The 21271-nt window shown below is 48.6% G+C and overlaps 1 protein-coding gene across 1 annotated transcript in view; it reads left to right on the plus strand.

Moving 5' to 3' along the window:
* The window catches only part of LOC144942988 (homeobox protein PKNOX2-like), a 168763-nt gene that overhangs the window by 86684 nt on the left and 60808 nt on the right, over positions 1-21271 (plus strand). The window contains 1 exon segment of the mRNA XM_078870091.1: positions 10989-11093. Within this exon segment, the coding sequence (XP_078726217.1) occupies positions 11010-11093 (84 nt within the window). The 5' untranslated portion in view covers positions 10989-11009.

Genomic DNA, 21271 nt, shown 5'->3' on the forward strand with positions numbered 1-21271 from the left:
GGGCATGCACGGTGCTTATGCGTAATGTTGTCCGTAAAAAATGTTTGGGTGTTTGCATTTTCGCGAGACTTTTAATTTCATTGCGGGGCTCCACTTGTAAACATTGTAAAGAATCGGCGTTGGAGAAAATACAAATAACCCCCCCCCCCCCCGCTTACACTTCAACGACAATAAAATAGAATTAAAAACCATATGCCGCGCTTGCATATATTTTCATTCAATTTATAGCCCCATTTAAAAAACAAAAGTGTTTTGCGTATGCGAGATACTCAAGCGCCCGATTGTCGGGCTGCTGGCTTCATTAAAACCTGGCCGAATGGCTCGGCGAGAGAGTGAGCGGCTTGCGAGTTCATATCCTCTTGGTTGGCTTGGCCAATCATCCTTGCGGGGTCGCTAAAACGAGGACCACTTTGTGGGGGGTTAAGTCAACAGGGCGTTGTCCTGTAGATACTCCATTTTTTCCGCCGTGGGAATGTGGAATTTCACCACTCAATGCTCGTTTGAGTAGGGAAATCACATTGAGTTTTAAATGTGTTTTTTTTTTTTAACAGCAGGTAAGCAGGTAAAGTCAGTCATTATGAATTGTTAAACTACATTAGCGGTCGAACAATGCACCGAGTCATTGAATCGTAATATTTATTGAGCTGAGCGGGCACATGCGTCCGACCGCACTGCTTAATCATCGATGTTTTCCAGTTCGCGTACATGCCGTCTGTCATCTGCGTACAACAATCTCTGCAGCCATGGCAGGTGCCACGGTGCATCACAATGTTTAAGAGCCGTCGATTCTTGAGTGGAATCGCGACCCTGAATCACGAGAGTTCAGTTTCACGTTCTGTACCCGAGAAAGCTTTGTGCTGCGATGTACAATTGTAAGAATGGGTTGGTGTGTCTTTGAATTGCTAAACCTGTTTGTTTATCCAGTTAGTAATTAATTAGCTATCCAGGAAATCCACACTTGAGACCCAAGGACTCTTTTTCAGGAGGTTCCTGCCTACATTGATTGGGTTTTGATTTTTAGATGTTTTTTTTCTTCCACCCAATTAATGACGAGTGCTTGTCACACGTGGGGGGGGGGGGGGAGGACCGCACACAAGGGCCAACGCTACATCCCCCGTACAGATAAGTCCACTTGCCGCGCTGCCTTCTCCTCTCGAGCCAGAGTCTGGCACCCCTAGCAGTCTTCAAGGGCCTCCAGTGGCGGGGACAGATGGCTGTCACTCCATTGCTCGTTTGAAAAGGGAAACGCCGCCTCCGGCTGCATTCTGATGCCGGAAATATTCACGCTTAACCAAGTGGCTGCTTTTCGATTTAAAGCTTTCGTGACTGCAGGGATTCATCTTCTTGGTTCTTTCGGTAAAGTCACGTAGAAGGGAAGTAATAAAATAATTTAAAAAACATATTATTATTAAGTAATAAAATAATTTAAAAACATATTATTATTATTATTGTATTACTTCCCTTCTACGTGACTTTACCGAAAGAACCAAGAAGACAAGTGGCTGCTTTTTTGCGATGTTGCGGTCCGTACGCGCCCCCCCAACACCCATTCTCTTTCATTGGGTACGGCGAGCAACCACCCCCCCCCCTCCACACTGAACCCAAACGCTTATTCTAAATGGGTTTACTAACCTAATGCTAACCCCAGCACACGGACATTAACCCTTAGCCTAAACATAAAGTTACCACGTGGCTTAATTTCGGGCTGTCGTTGGACGGGTTAGCATATCAAGCGGCGGGGGTCCGTTATTCTTTGCGCTTGGCTTGCGAGCTGGGAGATATCCTTCGGCGCGCGCACACACACACACAGAGCCGAGCAAAACTGGCGCAAAGCAATGATGTTTGACATTTAGATGATAATTAAAATGAATGTCCACTTCAGCGTGTGTTGTATAATCGGCGGGAGCAGGGCCGTCAAGATTCATGATCCGTCTCGCGATGTTTACGGTGTCCGAGCGCGGCTCATTTTCGCGGATTGTTTTGAAGTTTTTCATCGTCGCCACGCCCATGGTCAATCCACTGCTGGATGAAGCCTCACCCCAAGGCCGCCACCATCCCTCATGATCCCGCGATACAATAAGCACCTGCACATGAGCTTTTAAGCATTTATCGTTCCATCTTCTCGGTGGACGGGCTCTGAAATGCATTCTAGTCCTATACTTTGAAATCCTATCGTGTTTTTGTATTGGTTTGTTGTTGTAACGTTCTGACCCACCCCTACTTGACCATCTGTGTAAAAGAGCTTTGTAGCTCATCAGATTCATCCAGTTTCATTCAAGATTATGATTCTGAATCCTTGGCTTGCCACTCCGTTACTCTTCATACATATTTTAAAAACATTTATTCCATTGGAGGATTCTTAATCATTGGATACAAACTCTTTCAATGCTAAAACACCTGAAATGTGGCTCTTGTTATACAAACACAAATGGGTTTCATATCTGCACACGAAATTGTTCATAGACAATGGAAGTGGAACGAGATTCACCTTCCAGCCATCCCATGAATCATCGCGTTCTCATGACGCGAATTTGATAGAACGCAATTGAATGTATTAGGGAACACTTTTTTTTTTTACAGCGCGGATGCGAATTGGATACATAACGCGATTGAGTGAACAGAACTACATCGCGCGAGCATTAATAAACAGTCGGGCGGCTGCCTCGGCGTAGCATCACGCAAGGCGGGATGCTGCTGGATGATCCGGGATGCTAACCACGTGCCTATATCTGTTATTTATCTCGCTTTGTAATAATTATAAAAGAAGACGTAAAAATCAATAACACAACAAATTATCACGAAAAATGTCAGCGACGTTTTCTAAACTCGACTACCCCTAACCCCTTGATTCACATTGAATCAATGTTTGTTAATTACCACGCGATCTCTCCATGACTTGGTGTTCTTCAGTAACGCAACTACCACTGACTGCGCCATGCGAGGCCAGACTGTGTTCACTTAGCGTCGCGGTGAGTGGCAGCGCGCGTGACGATGGTGGCGGCACGGCCGTCTCGGTTCATCTCTCGATGCGACGAGAACTCCCTTCTCCAAACTCGAGTGCCACTTTTCGCTCTGGCTCGCGTCCAATATTACGGCTCGGACGGGTTTGCGCGCGCCCGCCACGCAATACGAGATCCGTTAAACGCACTGAACATTGGCGGGTCCTGCCCGCAATTAATCCCGCGGACTCTCTGCCAAACACTGCTCGGACATTAACCCATTTGGGGGCGACAATCGGCGATAGCCACGGAGTGGTTTCGAGAGGACGTAGGCCAAGTGTTTATCGGGGCAGGGCCCTCTTGTCATTGTCCCGACTGGCCCACTGGACCTCGGGGTCTCAAGCGAGCGCAATCCCCGCGGTCGCAGTCAGGGTGGTGGTGGAGGCGGCTTGCTCGTTTGAATAACGAGCACGCGGTCGCGCAGGTCGTAAAGAACCCGCGAAGTTTTAATAAAGGCGGAGCGCACTTTTAATAAACTATGTCATCATGCTGGAGCTAATGAGGATTTCGAATGTTTTACTGTTATTGTGCCGGCTAATTTCAGAATCGTCGCAAATTCTCTGTGCCCTCCGCCGCGATTCGCTGACCCTTGTGTCCGGGCGCCGGAGGAAGAAATCGTCGTGTAACAGCCGTTTTCTGGGTTGTGCGAACGCCTTGTGTATGTTTTACCGGAAACATTCCAGCAATTCCTCTTCCTTGCAGTGTCACTGGAGCAAAAGCCGTCCGTCCGTCGTGGGTTACAGCCGAGGGGTTAACTCGGCGGGATGTACGTCTGCCGCGGTGACTGGTGAAATTTAGATTGACGGGATTAAAGCACAATAATGATCTGGGCTGTTTGCAGACTGCCACGACGAGAAATGTTCATACAGACAAAAACCCCTCGGAGGCAACCCCCCGCCGTTTTATGGATTACGCTCTGTGTGGAGAAGTGAAGGAGGGGGGGGGGGGGACTTGCGTGATATTGGTTTTGAAGTGAGCCGCGGCAGCGGTCCGCCGGACGGATTAAAGATCAAAGGTGTGGCTTGGCGTTGCGGCGCGCTTGACGGCGGGTTTAGCGATGGTCATTACATAGCAGCGGCCGCAAGATCGAGAGAGAGCGAGCACATAATCGATGGACCCCCGCGGGGAGAGTGGTCCGCGCTTGGGTGTGAGAAGTGACGATGCCGCGGCTCCCTTCCAGGATGAAGGCGGCGGCGAGATGTTAACTACCTCGCCTGGTATGCAGGAGGTCATGGGTTCGTTTTCGACCCTGACGCCTGCTGTGTATTTGAAGTTTGTGCATCTCTCTCTCTCTCTCTCATCATCATCACGGTGGCTAGGAGATGTTAACTACCTCGCCTGGTATGCAGGAGGTCATGGGTTCGTTTTCGACCCTGACGCCTGCTGTGTATTTGAAGTTTGTGCATCTCTCTCTCTCTCTCATCATCATCACGGTGGCTAGGAGATGTTAACTACCTCGCCTGGTATGCAGGAGGTCGTGGGTTCGCTCCCGACCCTGATGCCTGCTGTGTATTTCGAGTTTGCGTGTCTCTCTCTCCCCTTGTGGTCACGTGGATTTTCTCTCTGGGTCCTCCGGTCTTCCTCTCCACATTTAGAATCGGCACCACGCGTTCAGACTGTTTGGCCGCTAGATATTTCCACGTGATGAGCCACTTCGTTGAGATATCAATTGTGCTGGCCAGGTTGCTTCTGAAAAAAAGAGCTTTCATAGCTCAGTGGGTCTTACCTGCTGAATTTTTTTTTGTTTAATCGATGTGAGCACCGGGCCTCGGTGTGCGCCGCCGCTGTGCCCTCTCGTCAGGGCCGCCCAGGGACTCCTCGAGGTCAGAATGCCTCATGGCCGTGCGCGAGCGGGGGGCGGTGGGGGTGGCGGGTAATTACCACCAAGCCACTAAGGGCCCATCCATTGAGTAGGTCCGCAAAAATCTGTCAACCTGAACCCTCTCCCCCTCCCTGTACCCACGCGGACTTTTTACCCCCCACCACTACCTGCTTACGTACGCTTGACGCACCCCCCCCCCCCCCCGAATCCTATAGAACGGCCGATATTTAATCCACGCAGAAACGATCAAGGATTAGTAATATTAACCTGTTTAAGCAAACAGATAGTCCACCGCAGGACTCTCTGACTCATTTGAAGGCCAAAAATTATTATCGAGGCTTCACCCCCCACCCCCTCCGTTTCCTATGCGTACGTACATTGGCAGTAGACCCCCCATACGCAAGCGTACGCATTTGGGTTACCCCCCCTCCCCCCTCTCTGCGTACGTACTAAAGGGATGGCCCCTAAGTTGAAACCTCCATCAAAATGATTCGATGTAACAAAAAAAATGCTATTTGTTATCATACACTTACATCACCGAGATTACAGCAACACTTTTTCGAACAAAACGGGCAAAGCAGGGCTTAAAATGCCCTTTTTGCCCCCCCCCCCGCCCCCGGGGTCTCCCGTTCCCATGCCTCGGGTTCGAGGATGACGTCGACGATCGGTCAGGTGCTCTGCTGGGCCTTCGCGTGGCTCCATGGAACAATCCGGTCGGGGTCGACGATCGAGACGTTCGTCGCAGAAATGTACTTGTACTGTGATCCGGTACCATTATTGTGTTGAACTTTATTGCAGTAGACTGCACAGCGTTTGTTATATATATGTAGGTATGTTGAACTTCTTTCGCACCACCGTACATGGCCAACTGTGCTAATCGGTGGTGCATCGTACGTACGTTGAGCTTCTGCCGTGCCGTCCGTTGTCGTGCAAAGCGCTGGCCACCAATTAACCACAATCCCTCGCTGATCTCTCGTCAAGGAACATAAACCGTCACGTGCACTCCGGTCACCGTCGCAGCGGCGGCTTTTGGCTCGCCATCGAACAAAGACGCTCACCGCATCACGTGGCGCTTTCGGACGCGCTTACGCGGCCATCTGGAGGAACGCTCTTCCTGCCGATATTAGGAAGCCGCTGGAGTTATGCACGTTTAAACCAAGATTCTAAATTCATTTTCTCGGTGCGTCGGTGTCCACCGCAGTGCGGACGGTATTGAATTGTGGGGGGCCGTTGGGTGAGTGATGAACTGGCACGGGCATGCGAATGAGCAGCTGCATGGATTACCCGTAGAAAGCCAGCCAAACAATAATAATAAAATAATAATACACTCAATACGGTGCTAATAACGGCATGTGTCTTATTCAAACAAGTTAAATGGATTTTTTTTTAAATCAGACTGTCAATCAAAGTGGTCCCATGCTCAAGCAAGCATTCTGTGGTGCTGAGCAGCAAATGATGCAAATGTCACATTCCCACGGCAGGGAACAGATGATAGAACATCCACTTCTATATTCCCACAGAGTGCTATGGTCATCGCTTTGTGGTACTTGTTTTACTCTTGCTTGAGGGTCACTAATGATGATGGGCTGGGTTAAACCCTGATGATGATTTGAACAAGCAGTCTCACGTAAACAATACACCTCCACATATCCGTCTGTCTACTTAAAAAAAGAAGAAGAGGAGGTTTTTATTTGCGCACGTTACGTTGGCCACAGGGCCTTCTGGGAGTGCATAATTCCAGCGGCGTTCATTTCAACAACAAGCAAAATCTGGACACGTTTCGACATGTTCTTCTTGGTTCTTTCGGTAAAGTCACGTAGAAGGAAAATAATAAAATAATAAAACTAAAACATAATAAAATACAATTCTCACCACGTTTCGGCCACAACGCAAGCAGCCGTCCTCAGGTGAAGAACAGGTCTGTCGGAAAGACAGCGTCTGAATGGGCTGTGAGAATTATTTTATTATATTTTATTTTTATTATTTTATTATTTCCCTTCTACGTGACTTTACCGAAAGAACCAAGAAGATGAATCCCTGCAGTCACGAAAGCTTTAAATCGAAATTTCGACATGTTATCGTCTCATCAGCAGAGTCAGGCTGGTTCATATCAATGCTGGTGAGCTGCCCATTGTCTCTGTTGGGTAGATATGAGTGTAAGTGAACGGTGAGCATTGAGTGTGCGCCACAGTATAGCGCGCGCGTGTGTTTTTCACCTGGACTCAAGCAGACCATTATATGCCTCATTGTCTTCGTATGATTCTAGTCAATTTATTCTTGCGCTTCTGTCACGCGTCCCCTTCCGCCCCCCCCCCCCCCCAATAGGAAAACAGATTAAAATACAATAACGCCACCGTTGATGGACCTTCACCCTGCCTCCGCGAGTTGGGGGGAGGTTTGCGACGAGCAACCCACGGCGATCGGTGGTTACGGGCCCCCCCCAAAAATAAAGCGCCCATCGTTGAAAGAATTCGCCCGAATTTTTTTCGATGCCGTAGCGTTAAGGGAAATCTGTGAGGTTAAAGCCCCCCCCCCCCCCCCCCCGTAATGTTGAGCGTTGTGGGACGACTGGAATGAATTTACAAATGCAAACCTGCAGGAACAACAACTTTATCGGCTCTTAACGCACGCAACCACATGTGTGTGCAAAGTTTTACTGCCGTGTGTCCCAGAATCTGTTACAGCATCTGTGAGCCTCATAGCTCATCGTATTTCTCCCAGTATAAATATACATTCTAATCCTTTCTCACCAGGATCGATTCCTCCATATAATAACGGATTTCAATCGCAACTCGATTCCTACAATGTAGTCATCATCATCATGATCCATGCGCAGAGAGCCCATAGGTGTTCACTGCACATTTCTACATTTGTTTTCACTCTCCTCTTGTCTTGTGCCAATATGCTCAAGTAGTGACCACTTCTTTCTGGCACCGATCTTTTCTTATGTCGACGTCAAGCCGTTCTCTGTTAGGTCTTCCTCTCTTTCCGGTTCCTTCCATTTTTCCGAAACAACTCACTTTACATTTTCCTGTTCTTGTCCATCCTACACGTGTGTCCAAACAGTGCCAGTTTCCTTCTCATCACTGCCTGCATCATCAGGTTGTCTTCTTCTGTATTGGTTATCTGGAAGAATAAGTTGAAGAAGAATTAAAAAAACACATTACTGGAGGGTGTCAGTGTCGCAGTTTGACGTTTCACGGAGGTGCACCGACACAATCGCAGTGCGCGAGCCAACGGCCGCTGGACATTGCCCTTCATTTCTCACTCTCGATATTTTCCGGAAGGTCTGCCGGGGGCAGCACTGGTGCAGGGATTACCTGCATGCGGCACTACCGCTGCGGGGTACGACATACGCCGATCCGTCATGTGCCCTATAAACCTGTGAGGGCGAAGTGTGGTGTCGCGAGGATGAAATGAGAATTGACGAATGCGGTGTGGCGAAATAATTTTTCGGAAAACATTGTTCCAGACAAATCTTGATTTGATACTTTCGTGACCGCAGGAATCCATACTCTTTGGTTCTTTCGGTAAAGTCACGTGGGTAGAAAAAATAATCGATCACGACGTTTTGATCGTGATCTATTGCAAGCAACCGTCTTCTTGTTTTTCACCTTAAGACGGTTGCTTGTGTTGCGATCGAAACGTCGTGATCTATTATTTCTTCTACCAGACTGTTGTGGCTGGGAAAACTAGGACCAGTTCAGTGGTATCTGAACCGGTCCTAGTATTCCCTGAGGTCGGGTCGGCTATTTGTGATTGCAAAAACAGTTTCCTCCCATCCGCTGCTGGCCTCTTCAACAAGGCCAGGGGCTCAAACTGACTTTGACACTCAAACTGACTTTAACAATATATCTGTACAATGACACCCTGCCATATTTGCACTTTGTTACCCTATTTGCATTTTTGTTATTTTATATTGCATATTATAGCTATTGTATATTTTAATATTTTTTAAAATTCAATTATTACATACTTTAGTTCCTTAGTATTAGTTAGACTTTGTACCTTTAGTATAGTTAGACTTGTACACCACTTATTTAAGATTTAAGATTCCTATATGTTGAATGTATGCACCTTCCTGCCAAAGTAAATTCCTTGTCTGTGCGAACTTTCATGGCGAATAAAACCCTTTCTGATTCTGATGTAGCCGAGTGGCAGCTTTGCTATGAAACACGAGAGGCATTTTGCTGGCGTGGTCAATTTGTCTCCAGTTAGGGAAATAACTGCTCCATCGCTGGGGTATCGAATTTAATTACCGTGTTGCGTTAATGAACGATGTCATTTTGTGGCCAGCGTGTCAAGGGTGATCCTGAATAGGAAAAGTAGTCGAACACGTTGACGAGTACCATTCACGCACGTTGCCATGCCAAGAATTGCGAACAAGCCGTTAACGCGCCAGCTGTGAGAACGTATGAAAGAAGAATTAAAATGAATGGAGGTGGCATTTAATTGTTACCATTAAGTGAATGAACAGCAAAGGTAATGATGTAAGCAAGATAAATTCGGGAGAAATCGGTTAAGTGATGAATGGCGAGGAGATGTCGCTGGTGTGCGTGGCTGTTGATATGATGCCGAGGCTGCTTTGCTCAGTGGTTTTCGGAGAAGAAAAAACACTTGGAATTCAGAATCCCTCCCCCTCCCCCTCTCAACCTCCCCCCAAAAACCCCCCCAAAACGTATATAAGCACTGGGTCATTATTTACAAGTATTGAGCAGGCTGGTGATGGACCGCCCGCCCATACGTGTGAGCCACAGTGTGGTCACTTCATTGCTGTGAGATTTCTTCAATTACTTTCGCCCCGGCACTACGGTGCACAGCAGCGAGAGCCGACCTAATGGCATAATGGTTGCACGGTTAAAATACAGATAGGCCTTATTAAAGCCGGCGTTCCTGCTTTAGTTGAAAAATAACCCCCTTTTTTGCAGAAAATTGGCTTAAGGCCTACTTGTTACAGCGAGGGCTTTTTTTACACGGCCAATAAACACTCCGACAAGAAGAACCACGCGCGTTCGGAGGATGTTTGTGCGTGGACTCTACGCCGCCAGCGTTGGGCTACGTTTGAGCCTGGTTTAGTAGCCAGCATCCCGAGCGCCGGTCGGCGCACCGGCGAGGCGTGTGCGTAAGTCGCAACGCAGCTGTGAATCGCTCGTGTGTGGACGTCTCTGCAACCGGTTGCGAGGCAGTTGCGCAACTGGTTGTTCACAGTAGAGAGCGTCGATCTGCTCGGCGACACGTGTGGCGGCGGAGTCTTTCGTCACGCGATTGGTCGTTACAATCCTCTGAATACGCCATTTCAGTTTCCTCGGTGTAGCCAACGTAGTTGCAAGGGGCAATGATTAAGTTGGGCGACTTTGGCTGCTCAACTGAAATCAGGGGAGGGGGGGACCCCCATGAGCTACTTGGGGCCATACGCTTCGCTTAGTTTTTTTCAATGCCTTGCAGAACCACTGCATGAAGATGTAAATCACCGCTTGAAGAAGTGGATGTTATTGTAAAAAAAATAAACTATTTGCCGTAATTTTCTGTTATGTTTGATTGCATTGAGTTGGGTGAAACTTGATCTTGTTGGCTGACTAAGCAAGCGCAATACTACATGTATATTTGTTTTACTCATCATAAGACTGAAATTTATTTCCATTTGCCTCCTACCATTGGCACAATTCTCAACATATCTGAAATACCACTGAGTCGGCAAGCCACTATACACCACTGACATGTCCAGGGGCTGACACAGTTATAGATACGTCTAGTGGTGGCCTTCTTATGTACGCCTGCTTCTGGTTGTTTTTCATTATTATAAATATCTACTGAGAGTAGCGGTGAGTTTCGGATAAAAAAAATATTTTTTTATTTCGTATTTTTAAGAACAATGTTATATGTTTTCCAGATTTTTTGCACCATTTGCCCGATGTTACTCATTTAAAATGTATTTGTGCTCACAACTATACTGTAACACATTCTCCAGGTTATCAGATACTCTGGATTTTAAAGTACACCACCCCACAACTTTTGCTTTAAAATACAGGCAAAAAAAGTCCATCTTATAATCCAGAGAATCTGGTAACATATCGTATAATTCTATGCCTCTTCATGACCACGCATGTGGATGGGATGAATGTCTTTGTCGTGTGATTAACCTTGTCGTGAATGTATGTGCTTTCCAGGGTTCTGAAAGATATCCCACAATGCAACATGCCTCATGCCTGGCAGTACAGGAAGTGATGTCACAGCAGGGCATGGCTCATTCGTCCAATCAAGAGCGACCAGAGGTGGGCTTGCATTCGGTCATCCATCTTCCACATCCAACAGCAGCGCGAGGCATCAGCAAACGCTGAGTTCATGAAAAAAATTGAATCCAACGCAACAACAAAAGCTAATTAACATCAAAAGTTACTTCATCTCTCAATTCCCTATCTTGTCTGTCAGTCGTCTCTCATCTAATTTAATATTTGTCTCGTGTCTATCTCTCTCTCATTGCACATACATTTGTCTCATTTATATCTATGTTCTTTAAATGCACTACAGCTGTATCTTATGTCTACATTTCTCTAAAATGTTCCATGTTTCTCTCATTGCCCCACATCTCTATCTCTTGCCCACATCTCTGCTGTCATCTCACTCGCAGTTACAAAATGAAAGGGGAGGCCCCCTAATATGATTTCTGCTTTGGCGCACCCAATTGGCCAGCCACCACCACCACCACCGTTCAGATTCATGATGTTGAAGTTTTAAGGAAACCAATATGATCTTGTAATAGGAAATTAATGCTTCCGTTAGAAACTGAGAAATCACCAAAAACTTAATTGGAGCTAAAAACAAAACTCTTAAAAATAGTATCCCTCAACTAGATGATTGTTTGAATATGTGTGACTGCTGAAAGTTTCACAATAATACAGGGTACAATAATACAGTACTGGATTGTAGCTCATTTTGTAAATTCTGCTAGAAAAAAAAGTCTTGAGACTCCGTGAGGATTTCCCGGGTAAACAAGCAGAGTAGTCTTAATAATGTATACTGCAGTGATATTTTACGTAAAAACAAATCTGGAATTTTGATGAATCCTGATAGCACGGTTAGCTGTAACTTGAGCTGTACAGTAAACGTGCAATGAAAGTAAATCTGAAACAATACAATTCTGTATTTTTTTTCAAGTAGCCCGCATTGTAGTGCAACTGAACATTATTGCGGATTCTCGAAATTTACAACAATGCACCACCGAGCGATATCGCTGTATCCACAGTCCACGCCTCATTGGTACTCCCGTGTTCGTCCATTAATCCACTGCTGGATTAGGGGCCTGCCCATTGCCGTGTGGGTCGTAGATGTTATCTGACCATACTTCACCGTGCTGGTCGGTGAACGCTGGGAGCGTAAATGTGATGGCATAGAATTGCTCTAGGAAGACAGCAGCTGCCTCGGTGAAGGACGATCCTGGGAAAACTCGGTGCATCCCAGGCGCTTTGGTCATAGGCCTCAATGGCTCTGTCAATATAGCTTGGTGAGGTGGCAAAGAAATATTGTAATGTCATTGAATAAGTAATTAAATAAATACGCGCCTTTCTAAAGCTACGGAAGTTTTCGCGGGTGCGGTGTCAGAGCCGAGCCATCGAATGTGTTTTTGGGTCCCACCGCGTGTCCCTTTTGCGCACGGCGTCCGACGTTTCGGGGGACGCACGCTCTGTCATCGAGGGTGAGAGAAAGTGAGATGCTCAACTGGGCTCCCGAAGAGAGCCTCCGAGCTCCACGCAGGAGCGTCGCTCCCAAAACAACTGCCCTCCAAAAAGGGGCACGGGGAGATGCCAAGTCTGGGACTTGGTGGCACAAAGAAAGCTAGCTCGCTACGAAACCCGGTAGCCCGGGTTCGATTCCCGCTCATGGGCCACCACCAGTGACGATTATCTGAACTGGTCCTGGGCCTCCCCTAGGTCGACTCAGCCTCAAATGAGTACCTGGTGCGGTGTGTAAACATCGCCGCTAGGGAGACAAAGCTGATCTGGTGCTGGCCAGCTACCCCCTTGTGTGCCGTGCCGGCCTTCGTAGGCCCTTGCTAACAGCATTGCCCCAACAGTCTGTTAAGGCTACACGGGGGATCTTTGTCTTTGTTAGTCAACCCATGGCACCTAGGTCTGGCCCTTGATCTCCTGCCAGCGAGCTTTCCACAATTCCCATGGCCTGAAAGTGCATCTAGCCTTGCACAAGCACCGTGGTGAAGTCACCGCCACTCAGTGGTGAAGCGCTGCTGTTGTTGTTGTTGAACCTAAGAAGGCCATCACACTACTGTACTCTCAATGGGTGCCGATGTAGACACACCGCACAAAGTACAGGCCCAGAGCCAGTTCAGATACTGTATACATTGGGGGGTGTTTGCCAAGAGTGGTAATGGGGGGGGGGTACGGGTGAGGATGAAGATGGAGGGATGGGGATGGAGAAGGAGGGATGGGGAAGTCTTTGCCCTCGCTGCCGGTCGCTCCGCGTCAGATCAAGATTAAATATCCCGCCTCCTGAGCAAAGCGCGGTATGGCTTGCTTAATTATCCCAGGCTAGGGTTGAGGAAGCACCCACAAACGTTTTAATACTTTTTTTATTGCCACTTCAAAAAAGCCTAAACTTTTACCTTTTTGCGCCTTAACTCTTCCCTGCACCGTACGCATTTCCTAAAGCGCGGTAGCGACACTGCACTACGGACCTGGTCACCCGTTTTATATTCCCGCTCTCGGGTCAGCACCAGTCACGTATGTTTTAACTGGTCCTGGGCCCTCCCCTACGTCCACTCAGCCATAAATGGGTACCGCAGCTGGTGCAGTGTGTAAACATCGCCACCCCTTCAAGTCGAGTATGGTACTGCGATGGCCTTAATAGTTCCTCACACCTAGGATCGCCAGCTTTCCTAGGATTGGAATCTGTGTCTGGTTCACAGAAATATGTATTTGTACTGCGATCCGGTACCATTATTGTGTTGAATTTTATTGCAGTAGACTGCACAGCGTTTGTTATATATGTAGGTATGTTGAATTTCTTTCTCACCATATGTAGCCAACCGTGCTAATCAGAGGTGCGGAGGAAGGACAACAAACTAAACACAAAAATCAGTTGTCAAGAAAATAGTTTTCAACCTAGATTTAAAAGTGCAAAGCTCCAGCGGCTTCCTAATATCCGACGGCAGAGCGTTCCAGACGGCCACAGAAGCGCATCTGAAGGCGCGTGATGATTCAATCACCGTCTTTGTTCGATGGCTAGCCAAAAGCCAGCCGCTGCTGCTGCGAGGATGACCGCAGTTCGTGTGATGGTGGTTTATGCTCCTTGACGAGATCAGCAAGGCACTGCGGTTCATTTGTGGCAAGCCCTTTGTGTGTAATGAGTGCGACCTCATAGGCTAGACCAGGGGTCGGCAACCAAAATAACAAGAAGAGCCATTTCTTTCCAATTCGGTACAAAATTCAGTATTTCAAGAGCCGCAATGCATCTGAGTACATACTGTACTCACGTACATATTGTCAAGAAGCAGCCCGTAAAGAGCCGCATGCGGCTCCGGAGCCGTAGGTTGCCGACCCCTGGGCTAGACCGACTGACATCTATCTGGGTTTGGTCCTATAGTGCAAAAGGTGGCAACCCTTCTGACAGTGCTTGCCCCACAGCGGTCTATGAAGGATCTATTGGGTTTGTTTGTTGCCGTTCTTGTTAACGTAATGGCCATTAGTGCAAGTGGAGGGCTGTTTGTTGGATCATGATGCCACATTGGTTGATTATATCTGTGCTTGATTGGAACAACCTTGTTTTCGATACCCTTAAGATCGTAAACCCACCTTGAAAAAAAAAATATCATCAAGCAGAAGATTAGCGCTGGATGCATCGGTCACATTTGCAAATGTGATTTTGTAACTTTGACCATTACCTGTTTGTCGATAGTCCAATGTTCACGTGGCCATGCTGTTGAGGGACTACTCCTGTGTGATGTTATCTTGGTGTGGTCTCGGACTGCTTTGTTGTTGTTTTTTTCCGCCTTTCCCAATCTTGGTAAAAATTGATTCGTATTTAATTAATTTATATCTCAGAACTCGCTTACGATTGGTCTCTATTTTTGCACACGTGGCTCATCGGATTCCTCCTCCATGTCTCAATAAAGATTCTCATTGAGAGGAGCTCACGGGCGGGGGGGGGGGGGAGCCCCAGTGACGCTCGCCAGCCCGCTGGCACGGAGCTCGGCACATTTTGCTCTTTCGCTCCGTGATGTCTGGGCCAGGCACGGGCCTGTGACAAAGAAAACCCTGGTGGGACCCATTTCGACATTCATCGTCACGATCAGCAGAGTGAGACTTGCTTAAAGCAATGCTGGTCAACTGCCAGATGGGTTATGAGCAAGAAGCCTCGCTGCTGAATATACGCCGAAGTCAGGGGCGGTTTCTTCATTAGGGCGATTGGGCGACGCACCACCAATGTCATTCAACCACAGAGTCACGCTAGCCGTCACTGTGCCTCTGGATATAGTCCAATCAGCGTCATGCTACGTTCTGTGGAGTACCGCCTCTTTTTGGGCGATTTCACTCCGGCTGAGAATCGCCCCGAGTAGCCCCATAGACTTACATTCAACTATGTTTTTTTTCGAACGGGGGCACTGCAATGCATTCTCTATGGCTTCCGGGAGGGCTCGCCCTAACGTGCTTACGTCATCATACGTGCTTACGTCATCATACGTAAGCACGTTTCATCCAACAATATAATTTGTCGCCACTTAGTGGAATCTTTAATAAAATAAATTTGAGTGGTTTGTTTTAATAGTGAGTATAGAAACAAACAAGATGTATTGTAAGAGTCACTTTATTTTTCATTAATATTAAAGAAGTGAAGTTGCCTTTACATGCTTAAGCTGTTAATTTATCCATTGCATGGGTGGACCTTATCCTTATCAATCATCCAGACATTTGCCCCCCCTGAGAGATTTTGCAGGAGCCGCCACTGGCCTAAGTTATGCAGGACTGCCAGCGGTTGGTTGTTTTGTGGCTAGAGATCGCTCGCGTGGTGAATGCCAAAGCTAAAACTTGGCTAGCCGTGACTTTTGGCCATATAGATCTGTCCGCCCCACAGAGCACGAAGGAAAAACGATCAATCGTGGTTTTGAAAGGCATTACACTTACAAGCCCACAAGGCATGGTCTACACCTGGCCTGTTTCTCGGTTGCGGTAGGCTGCCGTCGGAATCGCGTGCGCTGGACTGCCTGTGCTTAATTTCAGCCGGAACAGTGGAAAATGCTGTTCAGGCAAATGTTTTGGCCCAACGACAACCATCACGGTGCCGTATTCTGTTCTCCTGATACTTTGTTGGGTGTGTGCGGTGGTGTGCGAGACAACGCCACGAATAGCTCTCAAGGTAACCACACGTCCCCCGAGGATCATGCTTGGGAATATACGGCACAGTAACAATGATGTGAGGTTATTATGGATAAGCATGCTTTGATCTCTAGTGGTAGTGCCTTATGCCGATAATAATGTTCATCTTGTAACGCGCACAGCATCCGCTCACTCTCGTTGAGAGAGAACGACTTGAGTGGCGAGAAGGAACCACAGACGATTGGGGAAGGCAGCCACGCGGTGATCCGGCGCCAACATTTGCCAAAGCTCTGTGATCCTCTCTGTATATCAGTGTGTTATCGGGCAATTAAACACATTCCTGCGGAGGGAGCTGGTAGGAACGTTGGGTTGCTCGGTCAATGGCCAGGGTCAACGGCGGCGTGGTGTATTCCGCAAATATGGCCGACTGTGAGGGCGGGCACAAGCCGGCGTGAGTAGGTTAAACGTTGAGTTTTATAAGGGCACCACGGGGTGACCAGCCCCTCCCCACCCAGCCCCACCCCTCCCACCCCCCACCCAGCCCCTCCCCACCCAGCCTCTCTCCACCCTCCCCACCCAGCCCCTCCCCACCCAGCCAGACCCCTCCTATTTTTGGATGCACGATGGACGGACGGACACAATAATCCCCTGTGGGCTGGTGGAACCAGGTGGGTTCCTACCAGGATAATGTTCACATAATCTCTACTGCAAGCCAGCCTAGCAGCATTCGAGACAATGTCGAGGGGACACACGAAGGCCTGGGAGCTGTAGTTGTCGGTAATGTGAGCACTGTGGTTGTGTGTGGGTGGATCTGTATGGACCACAGTCGGTGATGCAGCCTCCCACAGTCGCGTGTTTTTTTTTATTTACACGCTTTTATTTAACTCTGTCTGTTATTGTTGTTGTATCCTCAAATCTTGTAACTCAATTTTAACCCACTTCTCAATGTGGTATCGACTGCAAACTTGGTAAACTTATGTGACCAGAGGTGTGGACTCGAGTCATGTGACTTGGACTCGAGTCAGACTCGAGTCATGAATTTGATGACTTGCGACTCGACTTGGACTTGCATAACAATGACTTTGTCCCACCTCTGCTTATGTCATACTGATGACAATACTATATTCTATCATAAAAATAGTTTAAAAAAAATTTGAGATTATTTTTTATATGTTATGTTTCGACTTGGGTCTAATTGTCCACGCTCAACTGACGTTGGCTGTAAATCACCACGGTCCCTTACGTTGTGGCAAGCCTCGTGGTCACTTCCTGGAGTCGTGGAGTTCTGCCATTACTCGTACGGTACATTTCATTTTTTTTAAAGTAAAAAAAAATATTACTTATTTTGTTGTTGCCAGATAAGCAATTGTGGAGGAATTGAACTGGGATTGATATAAATTCATGTTTTTAGCTAATTATTTCAGAAAAGTTTTGAAAAAAAATTTGCACATTCAAAGCTGAAAATGTCTTTGGTTTGAATAGTGTCATCTCTCAATTGTCTGGGATTTATGCAATTACTGGTTGCCTGGCTCAATATATTTGCGTTAATTCTCGGCTTTAATTGGGAGCTGGCAATTATACTGTATCATACTTGTGCGTGGTACGTGCCGTCCTGGTGGGTCATATATTCAGGAAACAATGAAATATAGAGGTGTGGAGTCTGTTTCGCCACTCAAAAAAAACATGAAATAAAATTGCGATTTAAAGCTTTCGTGACTGCAGGGATTCATCTTCTTGTTTCTTTCGGTAAAGTCACGGAGAAGGGAAATAATAAAATAATAGAAAATAAAATAAAAATTCTCACGACGTTTCGGCCACAACGCAAGCAGCCCGTGTCCTCAGGCCGACAGACCTGTTCTTCACCTGAGGACGGCTGCTTGCGTTGTGGCCGAAAAACGTGAGAATTTTGATTGTATTATTTATTATTTTATTATTTCCCTTCTACGTGACTTTACCGAAAGAACCGAGAAGATGAAATCAAATGTGAGTTCATTATCGAGCCAGAAAGCCCCATTAGGGGGGCGGTGGCCACGTGCAATTAATTAACTTCTGGCTCGCTAACCAACTTATTTACGGTGCCTCGCTTAGTCGCTTGATAGCAGCATGAACCTCACATTTGGTTCTTTGGGTAAAGTCACGTCGGTAGAAAAAAATAATCGATCACGACGTTTCGATCGCAACGCAAGCAATCGTCATCAGGTGGGACAACCACAGCAAGAACTAAAACTGCTGATGACGATTGTCCCACCTGATGACGATCGCTTGCGTTGCGATCAAAACGTCGTGATCGATTATTTTTTCTACCTATGTGACTTTATCGAAAGCTTCAAATCAACATTGCTGATACATTGTTCCAAACGGGGTGGGGGGGGGGAGACATTTGCGCGTTGTGTAAGCGCCACCACATACAAAGACAAAGATCCCCCGTATAGCCTTAACAGACTGTAGGGGCAAGTGCTGTTAGCGAGCACCTATGAAGGCCGGTACGGCACACGAGGGGGTGGGTGGCCAACACCACGCCGGGCCGCCTTTGTCTCCCTAGCGGCGATGTTTACACACCGCACAAGGTACTCATTTGAGGCTGAGTCGACCTAGGGGAGGCCCAGGACCGGTTCAGATAATCGTCACTGGCGGTGTTTGTCGTGAGCGGGAATCGAACCCGGGTCGCCAGGTTCGTAGTGCAGCGCGCTAACCACTACCCCACCGCTCCCCACCACACACACACCGTGACACACACACTGTGACACACACACCGTGACACACACATCGTGATACACACACACCGTGACACACACACCGTGACACACACACACCGTGACACACACACACCGTGACACACACACACTGTGACACACTGATACACCAACAACAACCGCCATTCGCCACTAAGTGGCGGTGACGTCACCACGACGCTTGTGCCAGGCCATGTGCACCCTGAGGCCACGTGAAGTGTCGAACGCCCGCTGGCAGGAGGTCACGGGGCAGACCCAGGTGCCACGGGTCGACTGACCGAGATGACCGAGATGACTGGCTGATGCACCACCTGTGCCCCCTACTGTGCCAACTTGCTGTGCTTTAGCCACCCGGCGCTCCGCTCGTTGTTGTGAGCGTCGCTCTTCCGCCCTCCGTTGTTGTTGGAGGGCGACTGCCTCCAACTGCCCAGTAGCGTCCTTCACGAGCCTCCTCCACTGAGGCCGATCTTGACACCGCTGGTACCAGTCATCGGCAAGTCCACTCAGCTCCACGTCCTCCTGTACCACATCACTCCATCTCTTTAGCCCGTGCCGCGCCCGTTTAGCCCCCTCGATCCGGCCGAACAAAAGCTGTTTAGGCATGCGGTGGCTGGGCATGCGGGCAACATGACCCAGCCAACGCAGCCTTGCCTGCCGGAGGAGCTCACTGATGGGACTTTGCCCAGATCTTTCACGGACTTGTGAGCTCCTCACACAATCCAGCCTGGTTAAACCCAGGATGGATCGTAGGCAGGCCAGCCTAAATGTTTCCAACCGGCGAAGATGCTCCACTAGGGGGGTCCACGTTTCGCAAGCGTAGAGAAGGGAGGGAATGACCGTGGCCGAGAAGACCTGAAGCTTCGTGCGGAGCGACAGACCAGGTAGCTTCCACACAGCGTTACGCAACCGATGAAAAGATATTGCCGCTCGACTGATTCGGAGTGAGACCTCTGCTGATAAACTGGAGCCGGTCATGAGCACACTGCCCAGGTATGGGAAACTCTCTACTCTCTCCACAACTGATACACACACACCGTGACACACACACACCGTGACACACACACTGTGACACACACACCGTGACACACACACACCGTGACACACACACACTGTGACACTGTGATACACACACACCGTGACACACACACACCGTGATACACACACACACATACCGTGACATACACACCGTGACACACACCGTGACACACACACACTGTGACACACTGTGATACACACACACCGTGACACACACATACCGTGACATACACACCGTGACACACACCGTGACACACACACCGTGACACACACACACACCGTGACACACACCGGGATACAAACACACCGTGACACACACCGTGATACACACACACACCGTGACAAGGACACACACACCTAGGTCGACTCAGCCGCAAATGAGTACCTGGTGCGCAGTGTAAACATCGCCACTGGGGAGACAAAGGCGGTCGGGCGTGATGCTGGCCACCCACCCCCTCGTGTACCGTTCCGGCCTTCATAGGTGCTTGCTAACAGCACTTGCCCCTACAGTCTGTTAAGGCTATACGGGGGATCTTTGTCTTTGTGTGTACACGTTTGTGTGCGCACGTGTGTGTGCGTGTACACGTGTGTGTGTGTGCACGTGTGTGTGTGTACACGTGTGTGTGCACGTATGTGTGTGTGTACACACACGTGTGTGCGCGCACGGGTGTCTCCAGTCGTGGCAGAGAAGAGTCTAAGTGGATCGAGTCACCTCCACTGCTCGTTAGAGCGAGACTGGGGTGGTGGGGTGGGTAGGGGTGGGGGTTGTGGGGTGGGCAGGGGGGGCGTGTGGGGTGTGGGTGGAGGGGGCGTGAGAAGGGTGGGTGATGGGCGGTTTTGGAGAGTGGAGAAGACTTGCTATAAGCCATTAGCTGCTGATTAATGGGGTGTGAATTCATCAGCCCCAGCACTGGCCCCCTATTAGGCTGAAGTTTGGGGAATGATTGCTTTGCACGGGTTGTTGAACCGATACCAAGCCAAGGCCGCGCACGGCTTGGCGAGCCACGGTGCATTGTGGGTTTGCGCCGCAGAGGGCTTTCGGTGACCGCCGTGCGGGTCCTGGGATGGAAATTCCACGAGGAGGATTGGAGGAGAGAGAGCGAGGGAGAAAAGAAGGCTGCGGCTGACGATGCAGTCTTCCCACGCAGTAAAACGTGAACTCTGGGACAGACACTGGGCCAAGGGTTCCAACCGCATGCCAGCGTTGGCGCAGCGTTGGCATGCGGTCATTGGAATCCGAAAATGTTCAGATGATTCGGACGATGCACGGCGTGCTCCCGCGGCGTCGTGGTTCAGCGTGCCGGGCTCGCGATCCGGAGGTCACCGGTTCGACCCGATCTCCTGGCTAGCACTGCA

This window comes from Lampetra fluviatilis, chromosome 29 (assembly GCF_964198595.1).
Source record: "Lampetra fluviatilis chromosome 29, kcLamFluv1.1, whole genome shotgun sequence".
Taxonomy (NCBI): domain Eukaryota; kingdom Metazoa; phylum Chordata; class Hyperoartia; order Petromyzontiformes; family Petromyzontidae; genus Lampetra; species Lampetra fluviatilis.